Source organism: Anomaloglossus baeobatrachus, chromosome 8 (assembly GCF_048569485.1).
Source record: "Anomaloglossus baeobatrachus isolate aAnoBae1 chromosome 8, aAnoBae1.hap1, whole genome shotgun sequence".
NCBI lineage: Eukaryota > Metazoa > Chordata > Amphibia > Anura > Aromobatidae > Anomaloglossus > Anomaloglossus baeobatrachus.
In genome coordinates this window covers 36,600,108-36,613,861 of record NC_134360.1, presented here as the reverse complement: position 1 = coordinate 36,613,861, position 13,754 = coordinate 36,600,108, and the positions used below count along the sequence as shown (strand labels likewise).

The following is a 13,754-nucleotide window of genomic DNA, read 5'->3' as shown; positions in this document are numbered from 1 at the left end:
ATGGCATTATGTGTACACTGTATGGCATTATGTATACACTATAGTATTATGTGTATACTACATGACATTTTTATGTGTACAATGTATGGCATTGTTATATGTACACTATATGGCATTATGTGTACACTATAGTGTTACTATGTGTATACTGTATAGTATTATGTCTATACTGTATGGCATTTTTATGCATATCCTGTATGGCATTGTAACAATCAATGTATAGTACTATTATGTTTATACTATATGGTAATGCCATGCAGTGTACACCTAATAATGCCACACAGTGTACACATAATAACTGATTATAGAGATGATAATACCACCATACAACCAACATTGCTATGTGTACATTGTATGGGATTATGAGTACACTGTATGGCATTATGTGCACATTGTATAGAATCATGTATACACTGTATAGCATTACGTGTACACTGTATGGCATTATGTATACACTGTATGGAATTATGTGTACACTGTATGGCATTATCTATACACTGTATGACAGTATGTGTACATTCTATGGCATTATGTGTACACTGTATGGAATTATGTGTACTCTGTATGGCATTATATATACACTGTATGGCATTATGTGTACACTGTATGGAATTATGTGTACTCTGTATGGCATTATATATACACTGTATGGCATTATGTGTACACTGTATGGAATTATGTGTACTCTGTATGGCATTATATATACACTGTATGGCATTATGTGTACACTGTATAGCATTATGTATACGCTGTATGGGATTATGTGTACTCTGTATGGCATTATGTGTATGCTGTATGGCATTATGTGTACACTGTATGGCATTATGTATACACTGTATAGCATTATATATACACTGTATGGCATTATGTGTACACTGTATAGAATTATGTGTACACTGTATGGTATTATGTGTACACAGTATAGCATTATGTGTACGCTGTATGGGATTATGTGTACGCTGTATGGCATTATGTGTACACTGTATGGCATTATGTGTACACTGTATAGCATTATATATACACTGTATGGCATTATGTGTACACTGTATGGCATTATGTATACACTGTATAGCATTATATATACACTGTATGGCATGTGTACACACTATAGCATTATGTGTACACTGTATGGCATTATGTGTACACTGTATAGCATTATATGTACACTGTATGGCGTTATGTGTACACTGTATGGCGTTATGTGGACACTGTATGGCATTATGTGTACACACTATAGCATTATGTGGACACTGTATGGCATTATGTATACAATGTATTGTAATATTATGTGTACACATTATTATTTGGCACATTTTTGAATTATTATTTAGAGGTGAAACATGAAGCTCATGGGCCTTAGGCTATGTGCGCACTTTGCTTTTTACCTGCTTTTTTGCTGCTTTTTCAACTGCAGCGTTTAATGCCAAAATGGTTGTGTTCTGCTTTTCAAGCAAAGTCTATGGGAATTTGGGTTTCTTGTCCGCACTTTGCAGTTCAAACTGCAGCCTTTTTGTGGCAGAACTTTGGTCAAAAACTCAGCTTTGCAGGGCAAAACCCAAATGGCAAAAACAATTGTTCTGTTTTTGTTTTTGCCATTTGGGTTTTGCCCTGCAAAGCTGAGTTTTTGACCAAAGTTCTGCAACAAAAAGGCTGCAATTTGAACTGCAAAGTGCGGACAAGAAACCCAAATTCCCATAGACTTTGCTTGAAAAGCAGAACACAACCATTTTGGCATTAAACGCTGCAGTTGAAAAAGCAGCAAAAAAGCAAGTAAAAAGCAAAGTGCGCACATAGCCTTAATGCAAAATCTGTACCTGGGTCCTCTGCTATAGTATTTATATCCATTCATGTAAAATGGGCCCAGGCCGTTAGGCCCATGTTCTTATTGGCATTGTATGGTACTAATTGTAGTGATTATTTTATATATATATATATATATATATATATATATATATATATATATATATAATATGAATATATTATATATACACACACATATAATGTATACACATATATATATATATAAATAAAAATATATTATATATATAGTATATATGTATATATTATGTATATATACAAGATTTCTCCCGTGCCTCCCCCATACTCTGGAACGCTCTACCTCAGCATATCAGACTTTCCCCTACCATGGAATGCTTCAAGAGGAAACTCAAGACCCACCTCTTCCAACAAGCCTACAACCTACAATAGCCCTCAGTACAATACACCACTGCGCAACCAGCTCTGTCCTCACCTATTGTACCATCACCCATTCCCTGTAGACTGTGAGCCCTCGCGGGCAGGGTCCTCTCTCCTCCTGTACCAGTCTGTTATGTACTGTTAATGATTGTTGTACATATACCCTCTTGCACTGTAAAGTGCCATGGAATAAATGGTGCTATAAAAATAAATAATAATAATAATATATAATATAAATATATATCTCCTGCTGTCCTCTTTATCCCCTTTGCTTTACACTGCTGCTCTGCCTTTTCACCCTGGCTTTAGTGTGTCAGCCCATAAAGTGCTCATTTCTATTGCAGTATAGGTGGAATGATTATAAAATGCAAGTAGTTAACTATTCAGTGAGAAAAAAAAAAAAAATCAGCCACTGGGGCCTCCATGCTGACTGTTTCCCCAGCGGCCAGTCCACCTGTCAGGTTTGTGCTCCAGGCAGAAATATACATGAAACATTTTGACAAATTTGGAAACTGCTGGTTGCATCTGAACGTGTTTACCTTGTGGCAGTAGTGAACGGCAGAGACGATCTGTCTGAAGAACCTGCGGGCGTCGCTCTCCAGGAGCTGGTGCTTGTTATTTATGAAATCATACAATTCCCCGCTGCTGGCGTACTCCATCACGATGATGATCTTATCTGGACTCTCAAACACTGCAACAATAAAAAGTACTTTCATATATGTTCCCCTCTTACACCATACAGTCTCAAAGAAAGAGGAAACCTGCAGCTGCATCCCCCTCCTCTCCCCTCCTTCTCTTAATCCCATTTACAATGCCAAGTTCGTGAATTGCTACATATACAATTGTCTAATATGTCTTCCCAAAAGGTGAATCTATAATAACATGCAAATGTACAAAGGTTTAATTAATTTTCGTGACAACCAGTCGCAGCTTTAAGAACTTATTAAGATGAATATATCCAACCTGACACTCAGTGGTTTAATAGCCGTGTACGGTACATCCACCCTTCCCGACAGTCTGGTTTGGCCATGATAGACTGTGAAATGAAATTTTACACGTCCTCCCTGTTATTATCTGTCCCCGCTGTTAAAATTTGTCATGGTCTTATTGTGTCTGGGATGAGAGCATGTTTCTGGTCACGCTGCTACAATAGTAACTGCCAGGGATAAAAGCATCATCTGACACTTACACTGCGCAGCGAACTAAGGGAATATTGTATATCGTTTTATGAACTAATAATGAGGAATAAGAATCCTGTCTTATGTCCGAGAATTATTTATTATAGCAAGATTCTTGTACATAACAGCAGCATTATACTAGTTATATTCTTGTACATAGGGGCAGTATTATAGTAGTTATATTCTGGTACATAGGGCAGTATTATAGTAGTTATAGTCTTGTACAGAGGAGCAGTATTATAGTAGTTATATTCTGGTACATAGGGGCAGTATTATAGTAGTTATATTCTTGTATATAGGGGGCAGTATTATAGTAGTTATATTCTGGTACATAGGAGCAGTATTATAGGAGTTATATTCTTGTATATAGGGGGCAGTATTATAGTAGTTATATTCTGGTACATAGGGCAGTATTATAGTAGTTATAGTCTTGTACAGAGGAGCAGTATTATAGTAGTTATATTCTGGTACATAGGGGCAGTATTATAGTAGTTATATTCTTGTACATATGGGGCAGTATTATAGTAGTTATATTCTGGTACATAGGAGCAGTATTATAGGAGTTATATTCTTGTATATAGGGGGCAGTATTATAGTAGTTATATTCTGGTACATAGGAGCAGTATTATAGTAGTTATATTCTTGTACATAGGAGCAGTATTATAGTAGTTATATTCTTGTACATAGGAGCAGTATTATAGTAGTTATATTCTTGTACATAGGGGGCAGTATTATAGTAGTTATATTCTTGTACAGAGGTCAGTATTATAGTAATTATATTTTTGTACATAGGGGCAGTATTATAGTAGTTGTATTCTTCTACATAGGAGCAGTATTATAGTAGTTATATTTTTGTACATAGGGGAAGTATTATAGTAGTTATATTCTTGTATATAGGGGTCAGTATTATAGTAGTTATATTCTTGTATATAGGGGGCTATATTATAGTAGTTATATTCTTGTACATAGAGGCAGTATTATAGTAGGCATATTCTTGTACATAGAGGCAGTATTATAGCAGTTATATTCTTGTACATAGGGACAGTATTATAGCAGTTATATTCTTGTACATAGGGGCAGTATTATAGCAGTTATATTCTTGTACATAGGGGGCAGTATTATAGTAGTTATATTCTTGTACATAGGGGGCAGTATTATAGTAGTTATATTCTTGTACATAGGGGCAGTATTATAGCAGTTATATTCTTGTACATAGGGACAGTATTATAGCAGTTATATTCTTGTACATAGGGGCAGTATTATAGCAGTTATATTCTTGTACATAGGGGCAGTATTATAGCAGTTATATTCTTGTACATAGGGGCAGTATAATAGTAGTTATATTCTTGTACATAGGGGCAGTATTATAGTAGTTATATTCTTGTACATAGGGGACAGTATTATAGTAGTTATATTCTTGTACATAGGGGCAGTATTATAGCAGTTATATTCTTGTACATAGGGGCAGTATAATAGTAGTTATATTCTTGTACATAGGGGCAGTATTATAGTAGTTATATTCTTGTACATAGGGGACAGTATTATAGTAATTATATTTTTGTACATAGGGAGCAGTATTATAGTAGTTATATTCTTGTACAGAGGTCAGTATTATAGTAATTATATTTTTGTACATAGGGGCAGTATTATAGTAGTTGTATTCTTCTACATAGGAGCAGTATTATAGTAGTTATATTTTTGTACATAGGGGAAGTATTATAGTAGTTATATTCTTGTATATAGGGGTCAGTATTATAGTAGTTATATTCTTGTATATAGGGGGCTGTATTATAGTAGTTATATTCTTGTACATAGAGGCAGTATTATAGTAGGCATATTCTTGTACATAGGGGCAGTATAATAGTAGTTATATTCTTGTACATAGGGGCAGTATAATAGTAGTTATATTCTTGTACATAGGGGACAGTATTATAGTATTTATATTCTTGTACATAGGGGCAGTTTTATAGTAGTTATATTCTTGTACATAGGGACAGTATTATAGCAGTTATATTCTTGCACATAGGGGCAGTATTATAGTAGTTATATTCTTGTACATAGGGGCAGTATTATAGTAGTTATATTCTTGTATATAGGGAGCAGTATTATAGTAATTATATTCTTGTACATAGGGGCAGTATTATAGTATTTATATTCTTGTACATAGGGGCAGTATTATAGTATTTATATTCTTGTACATAGTGGCAGTATTATAGCAGTTATATTCTTGTACATAGGGAGCAGTATTATAGCAGTTATATTCTTGTACATAGGGGCAGTATTATAGCAGTTATATTCTTGTACATAGGGGCAGTATTATAGTAGTTATATTCTTGTACATAGGGGACAGTATTATAGTAGTTATATTCTTGTACATAGGGACAGTATTATAGTAGATATATTCTTGTACATAGGGGCAGTATAATAGTAGTTATATTCTTGTACATAGGGGCAGTATAATAGTAGTTATATTCTTGTACATAGGGGACAGTATTATAGTATTTATATTCTTGTACATAGGGGCAGTATTATAGTAGTTATATTCTTGTACATAGGGACAGTATTATAGCAGTTATATTCTTGTACATAGGAGCAGTATTATAGTAGTTATATTCTTGTACATAGGGGGCAGTATTATAGTAGTTATATTCTTGTACATAGGGGGTAGTATTATAGTAGTTATATTCTTGTACATAGGGGCAGTATTATAGTATTTATATTCTTGTACATAGGGGCAGTATTATAGTATTTATATTCTTGTACATAGGGGCAGTATTATAGCAGTTATATTCTTGTACATAGGGAGCAGTATTATAGTAGTTATATTCTTGTACATAGGGGCAGTATTATAGTAGTTATATTCTTGTACATAGGGGGCAGTATTATAGTAGTTATATTCTTGTACATAGGGAGCAGTATTATAGTAGTTATATTTTTGTACATAGGGGCAGTATTATAGTAGTTATATTCTTGTACATAGGGGGCAGTATTATAGTAGTTATATTCTTCTACATAGGGGCAGTATTATAGCAGTTATATTCTTGTACATAGGGGGCAGTATTATAGTAGTTATATTCTTGTACATAGGGGCAGTATTATAGCAGTTATATTCTTGTACATAGGGAGCAGTATTATAGTAGTTATATTTTTGTACATAGGGGCAGTATTATAGTAGTTATATTCTTGTACATAGGGGGCAGTATTATAGTAGTTATATTCTTCTACATAGGGGCAGTATTATAGCAGTTATATTCTTGTACATAGGGGGCAGTATTATAGTAGTTATATTCTTGTACATAGGGGCAGTATTATAGCAGTTATATTCTTGTACATAGGGGCAGTATTATAGCAGTTATATTCTTGTACATAGGGGCAGTATTATAGCAGTTATATTCTTGTACATAGGGGCAGTATTATAGCAGTTATATTCTTGTACATAGGGACAGTATTATAGTAGTTATATTCTTGTATATAGGGGGCAGTATTATAGTAGTTATATTCTTGTACATAGGGGACAGTATTATAGTAGTTATATTCTTATACATAGGGGCAGTATTATAGCAGTTATATTCTTGTATACATGGCCCAGCATCATGGTGGTTAGCAGTTTTAGTATATAGAAACAATACATAGAATAGTTATCAGTGAGTGACGATGCGTTTTCCCATTCCACATCTACACTGCTGGTTATGTCTTCTCACACGGATGATAGGGCCTTTGAACCCCTCAGACACCAAGCACCGGATGCAGCTGCAGCCCCGGCACCCCACAGATGTTCTGTACAGATACTGAACCAGCAGGGATATAGATATGAAGACCCGATAAAAGGAGACTAGTAAATCTTGAATGCAGCTCTGGATGAGACCGGAGCGCTGTTGTAACTCAATATTAGTAGAAGTCAAACAAAGAAAACTTTTTATGAATCTTCTCAAAAATCATTACAAAGTCAAAGAATCCTAATCTGTGTCTATTGGAATGAATTGCTCCTTTCATGCCTTGGTATGACAGACATGAGCAATCAAGCTAATGACCCTATTAACTGGAGGGATCAGCGCTGCACGGGGAATCCTCCGCCTCTGACGCACGTTTTGATATTAGCCCCCGGCCATTACTGACCTTCGAAGACCTGTATGATGTGCTCGTGTTTCAGCAGCGCTGTGATCTCGATCTCTCGCTGGAGATGGACCCGGTCCAGCTCATCTGTGATCTTGTCTTTTTGAATGGACTTCACAGCAACCTAAAAAAAAATACAAGCAGTATACGGTATTTAACCAGATGGCGGTATTCTGAGGTCATCTGCATTTCTGTTTTGGAATTATAATGTTTCTTAAAGGCATTTTTTAATAAAATGTTTCTCATTTTCAAGATCTCTGCTTGCTGGAAACAATGTAGATTTCCATAAAGAGAGGGAAAACCACCCCACTGCTTTGCGTTTGCTACACTTGCAACTAGTCTAGATAATCCTCTGCAGACTTAAAGGGGTAGATCGATACTTTACATGGTCACTTGAAGGCACAGAATACCGAAGCAGCACAGCACAGCTCTGTATACCGTCTAATGGTCTTTTTGTGTGTTGCAGCTTCGCTTCTATTCACTTCAATAGGAGATGAGCTGCAGTACCAAGAATAGCCACTACTCAGTGTACGGAGCTGTACTATTCTACCTCCGTATACGGTGTACATCAGACTGCAGTGACAGCTGTACAGAGTGCAGGTACTAGGATCCCAATGATCTGAGATTGATTGCCTATCCTAAAAACTAGTCGTTAAAGGGGTTGTCCAGTCTACGATGATAAGTCTGCACTCACTCTTTGTGACTGCAGACTTATGAATCCTCCCATTGCTCAACCAGCACACTATGAGGATTCTCCGGTGTTGGTGCTGAGATTGGCAGTCACGTGACTGCAAGTATGCGATATGCAAACTCTCAGACAGAATCCGACTAGACTATTTCCGGCCTCGTGCAATACATTGCATTGAGAGAACCAGAAACAGTCTAGTCGGAATGTAGCTGGGAGTTTGCATATCGTATACTTGCAGTCACATGACCGCCGATCTTACTGCCAACAATGGAGAATCCTCACAGTGTTTAGTGTGCGCGATGTGAGGATTCACAAGTCTGCAGTCACTTAGAGAGATAAAGCGACTGCAGACTTGTCGCTTTAGACCAGACAACCCCTTTCATTCATATATAACTCTTTGACAGTCACCTTCCAGACGACAACATTCTATATGCACCGATACATTGCCTCAAAGTATCACAGCAGGGGAAACATCTGTATAAAATGAAGACTTATACTGCAAATCCAACTGTGACCAGAACCAGGTCATTTACAGTCACTGACAGCAAGCAGAGAACTCTGAAGAATTGAAATTCATAGTATTTTAAAAAGTTGCTGAAAGTTTAATTATACAGAGTTGAAGATACTGTATATGTACACACAATAGTACATATATATATATATATATATATATATATATATATATATATATAAAATCTCTTTCTATCCCTCTCTCCATATCTATCTATTATGGAGATGTATATGCATATCATATATATATACTAGCTGTAGTACCCGGGTGTTGCCCAGGATATTAACTATCTCTCTTCGAGTTTCTGTCTGTCTCTGTCTATCTCTGTGTCTCTATCTCCCTGTCTCTCTCTTTCTCTGTGTCTGTCTATGTCTGTCTGTCTCGTTCCCGGTCTGTCGCGTTCCCCGGTCTGTCGCGTTCCCCGGTCCGTCGCGTTCCCCGGTCCGTCGCGTTCCCCGGTCCGTCGCGTTCCCCGGTCCGTCGCGTTCCCCGGTCCGTCTCGTTCCCCGGTCCGTCTCGTTTCCCGGTCCGTCTCGTTTCCCGGTCCGTCTCGTTTCCCGGTCCGTCTCGTTCCCCGGTCCGTCTCGTTCCCCGGTCCGTCTCGTTCCCCGGTCCGTCTCGTTCCCAGGTCCTGGAACGAGACAGACAGGGAACGAGACAGACCGGGGAACGAGACAGACCGGGGAACGAGACAGACCGGGGAACGAGACAGACGGGGAAAGAGACAGAGGGGGAAAGAGACAGACCTGGAACGAGACAGACAGGGAAAGAGACAGACATAGAGAAAGAGACAGAGAGATAGAGAGACACAGAGATAGAGACAGGCAGAAACTCAGCGACAGAGAGACAGTTACTATTCCGGGCAACGCCGGGTAGTACAGTTAGTATATATATTGTGAGACTGTGACCGGGGTTATCTATGACGGCCGGTACGTCTCGCCCCGGTTGTGCTCACTCCATGATAGAAAGTAACTCCACTCAGGGGTTAATGCTGTTTTCCCTACAGGCTGAAAGGAGGGTTAAAAGGAAACAGGAAGATGGGCGTGGTTGCCTAGTGTATGAGGGAGTGAACACAACTCCCTGAGTATCTGCCGGAGAAACAAGTGTATGCTGTATTGGACTTGTGGTTTGTGAAATAAACCGTGTGCTGTGACCCATGGTGCCTAGATCCCGTGTCTTCTGCTGCGCAGCCGACCACGCTACCTCACATATGGTGGAGAATGCGGGCATGTATTAATATAGGGTCCTCGACTTGGCTCATAAACACCTGATGAGTGGCCACCTAGGGGTCAAGAAAACGCAGGAGCGAATATTGCAAAGGTTCTATTGGCCCGGGGTCTTTGGGGAGGTAAAACGGTTCTGCGAAACCTGCCCAGAGTGTCAGCTTACCGCACCCCTGACCCACTTTCGCAGTCCGTTGGTACCGTTACCCATTATAGAAGTCCCTTTTGAATGGATAGGGATGGATCTGGTGGGGCCCCTCGTAAAGTCTGCTCGAGGGCATCAACACATCCTAGTGATCGTTGACTATGCCACCCGGTATCCAGAGGCGATACCTCTCAGACATACTGCGGCGAAGCTTATAGCTCGGGAGTTGTTTGCTGTGTTCTGCCGGGTGGGGTTGCCCAAGGAGATCCTTACGGATCAGGGGACCCCATTCATGTCTAAAGTGACCAAAGAGCTATGCCGGCTACTCCAGATCAAGCAGTTGCGTACGTCTGTGTATCATCCTCAGACGGATGGTTTAGTGGAACGATTCAATAAAACCCTGAAAACCATGCTCAAAAGGGTGATTTCCAAAGACGGGAAAGACTGGGATATGATGCTTCCCTATTTGATGTTTGCCATACGAGAGGTGCCACAGGCATCCACGGGGTTTTCGTCTTTTGAATTGTTATACGGGCGACATCCCCGGGGATTGTTGGACCTGGCAAAGGAAACATGGGAGCAAGAGCCCACCCCCCATAAAAGTGTGATTGAATACATTTTAGGAATGCAGAACCGCATAAGCGCGGTCATGCCAATTGTGAAGGAGCATTTACAGGAGGCTCAGGCCGCGCAAAGCGGCCGCTACAATAGACAAGCCACCGTGCGGACCTTTAAACCCAGGGATCGGGTGTTGGTATTGATCCCCACGGCGGAGAGTAAATTCCTGGCTCAGTGGCAAGGCCCCTACGAGATAAAGGAAAGAGTCGGGGTGGTCAACTATAAGGTATTGCAGCCCGGTAGGCGGAAACCTGAACAAATATACCATGTCAACCTTTTAAAACCTTGGCAGGAACGGGAAAGCCTGATGGTTGCTTTTTCCCCATCTCCCTCCTCTTCGGGTCGTTCAAACCCGGCTCCAGCGACCTCCGGAGAGGACGAACCGGAAGTAAGGATTGGAGAAGCCCTCACCAAGCAACAGAGGCGAGAGGCCAGATGGCTGGTTCAGCAGAACCCCGATGTCTTCTCCGAGCTGCCTGGTAGGACCAGTCTGATACGACATGACATTGTCACCGAGCCTCACCTGAAGGTACGCATGAAGTCATACCGCGTGCCGGAGGCTCGAAGACAAGCCATATCAGAGGAAGTAAAGACAATGCTACACCTGGGGGTCATCGAAAAATCCCGGAGTGAATGGGCTAGTCCCATTGTCCTAATACCAAAACCCGAGGGCTCCTTAAGGTTCTGCAATGACTTTAGGAGATTGAACGAAATATCCAAGTTCGATCTCTACCCCATGCCCCGGGTGGATGAGCTGATTGATAGGCTGGGACAGGCGCGATATTTCACCACGCTCGACCTGACCAAGGGGTACTGGCAGGTGCCACTGACGGAGTCCGCCAAGGAGAAAACCGCTTTTGTTACGCCGGAGGGTCTCTTCCACTATGTTGTCTTGCCTTTTGGGTTACATGGCGCTCCGGCCACGTTCCAGAGGTTGATGGACTTGGTGCTGGAACCCCACCAGGCGTATGCATCAGCGTACCTTGATGACATTATTATTTACAGCTCTGAGTGGCAGACCCACTTGGAACAGGTACAAGCGGTGGTGAACGCGCTCCGAACAGCCGGATTGACAGCCAATCCCAAGAAATGTGCGTTGGGGCTCACGGAAGCCCGCTACTTGGGCTACGTAATAGGCCAAGGAGTGATTAAGCCCCAAATTAACAAGGTTGAGGCGATCCAGAAGTGGCCTAGACCCCTGACCACGAAGCAGGTTAGGGCCTTCCTGGGTATCGTGGGGTACTACAGGAGGTTTGTAAAAGATTTTGCGGGACTATCAGCCCCCTTGACGGACCTTCTCAAAGGCAAGAAGTCCATCATGGTGCGCTGGACTCCGCAGGCCGAGGACTCCTTCCGGGCCCTGAAGGGGGTCCTGTGCGGACAGCCCGTTCTTGTCAACCCTGATTTCCGGAAGGAGTTCATAGTACAGACTGACGCCTCGGAGGTTGGCCTGGGGGCAGTGCTGTCTCAGGTGGTTCAGGGGGAGGAACACCCCGTCACCTTCTTAAGCGGGAAGCTCACCCCTCCTGAGCGGAATTATAGCGTAGTGGAGAAGGAGTGCCTGGCGATCAAGTGGGCCTTGGAGTCCCTACACTATTACCTGCTGGGACGGCAGTTTCGCTTGGTGACTGATCACTCTCCGCTGGTCTGGATGAGGTCCGCCAAGGAACGGAATGCCCGGGTTACCTGGTGGTTCCTTTCTCTGCAGAACTTCCGGTTTACGGTTGAACACCGGGCCGGTAGGTTGCAGGGCAACGCCGATGCCTTGTCCCGCGGCCCGTGTTTGATGGCAGGAGTTCAACCCCGCACGCTTGAACTGAGGGGGGGGGTATGTGAGACTGTCACCGGGGTTATCTATGACGGCCAGTACGTCTCACCCCGGTTGTGCTCACTCCATGATAGAAAGTAACTCCACTCAGGGGTTAATGCTGTTTTCCCTACAGGCTGAAAGGAGGGTTAAAAGGAAACAGGAAGATGGGCGTGGTTGCCTAGAGTGTGAGGGAGTGAAGAACACAACTCCCTGAGTATCTGCCAGAGAAACAAGTGTATGCTGTATTGGACTTGTGGTTTGTGAAATAAACCGTGTGCTGTGACCCATGGTGCCTAGATCCCGTGTCTTCTGCTGCGCAGCCGACCACGCTACCTCACAATATATATATATATATATATATATATATATATATATATATATACACATATACAGACACAGACAGAATAGAGCCCCTCTGCAAGGGCAATATATGAGGCCTTTGCAGCCCAAGAGCTCATCAAAGTGCACAATTGCACCAGCTCTGGAGGTCGTAACTGCCCCTCTTGGGCCCCTGTGCGCCTGCACCAGAGATATGTCCGCCCCTGTATATGTACAATACTGTATATACACACAGCAGGAACACTGGGCTCTGCAGATACAATATAAATCCAGACCACAAAACTGGATAGTTACATAATCAGTCAGGAGTCTGGCCCTGGTCTAATTTTACCCTCATTTTGCAATCTTTGCCCAGTCACAAGGTTCTTATAAACAGCACCAGGCAGTAAACACCAGTAAACAGCCAGACATGCAAGTCATGCTTAAAGGGAACCTCTCAGGATCATTCCAAATACACAAACTAGCAGTACTGTTCTATAGGTCTCTGTACCACAGTGAAAATGACACCTGTCCTGTAGTAATCCGATGTGCCAGCGCTGAGAAATCAAACTTTAAAGCCGTATGCAAATTAGCCTGGAAGTGCATTGGGGGCGTGGTCACATAACACTCCTCCAATGAACTTCCAAGCTAATTTGCATGTGACATGGAGGCTGAATTTCTCAATAGGAGCAGATCTATCTAGTTATCAAATTTAGTATTCCCAGACTGGAGTGAATGAATATATCTCTGCTGTCATTTCTGCCACCACCTCTGCTGGGCTATGCTAGGCCACACCTTTATCCCACCAAGATCCGCCCACTTTCTAAAAAGTTGCCAGAACTGATTGAAATACAACACAAGACACCATCTTTTTAGCTCAACTTCTCGTTGCATAGAAATTTGAAACTTTTCTATGCCAATTTTCTGGCAATCAACCCTAAAATTAGAAAACCC

At 41.4% G+C, this 13,754-nt stretch overlaps 1 protein-coding gene across 1 annotated transcript in view; it reads right to left on the bottom strand.

Annotated features, from left to right (window-relative positions):
• LOC142249666 (NUAK family SNF1-like kinase 1) overlaps positions 1-13,754 on the bottom strand; it is a 50,180-nt gene that overhangs the window by 21,481 nt on the left and 14,945 nt on the right. The window contains exons 2-3 of the mRNA XM_075321462.1: positions 7,491-7,611; positions 2,736-2,887 (exon numbers count right to left, since the gene is read on the bottom strand). Coding sequence (XP_075177577.1) covers positions 2,736-2,887; positions 7,491-7,611 — 273 coding nt within the window. The remainder of the gene's footprint in view (positions 1-2,735; positions 2,888-7,490; positions 7,612-13,754) is intronic.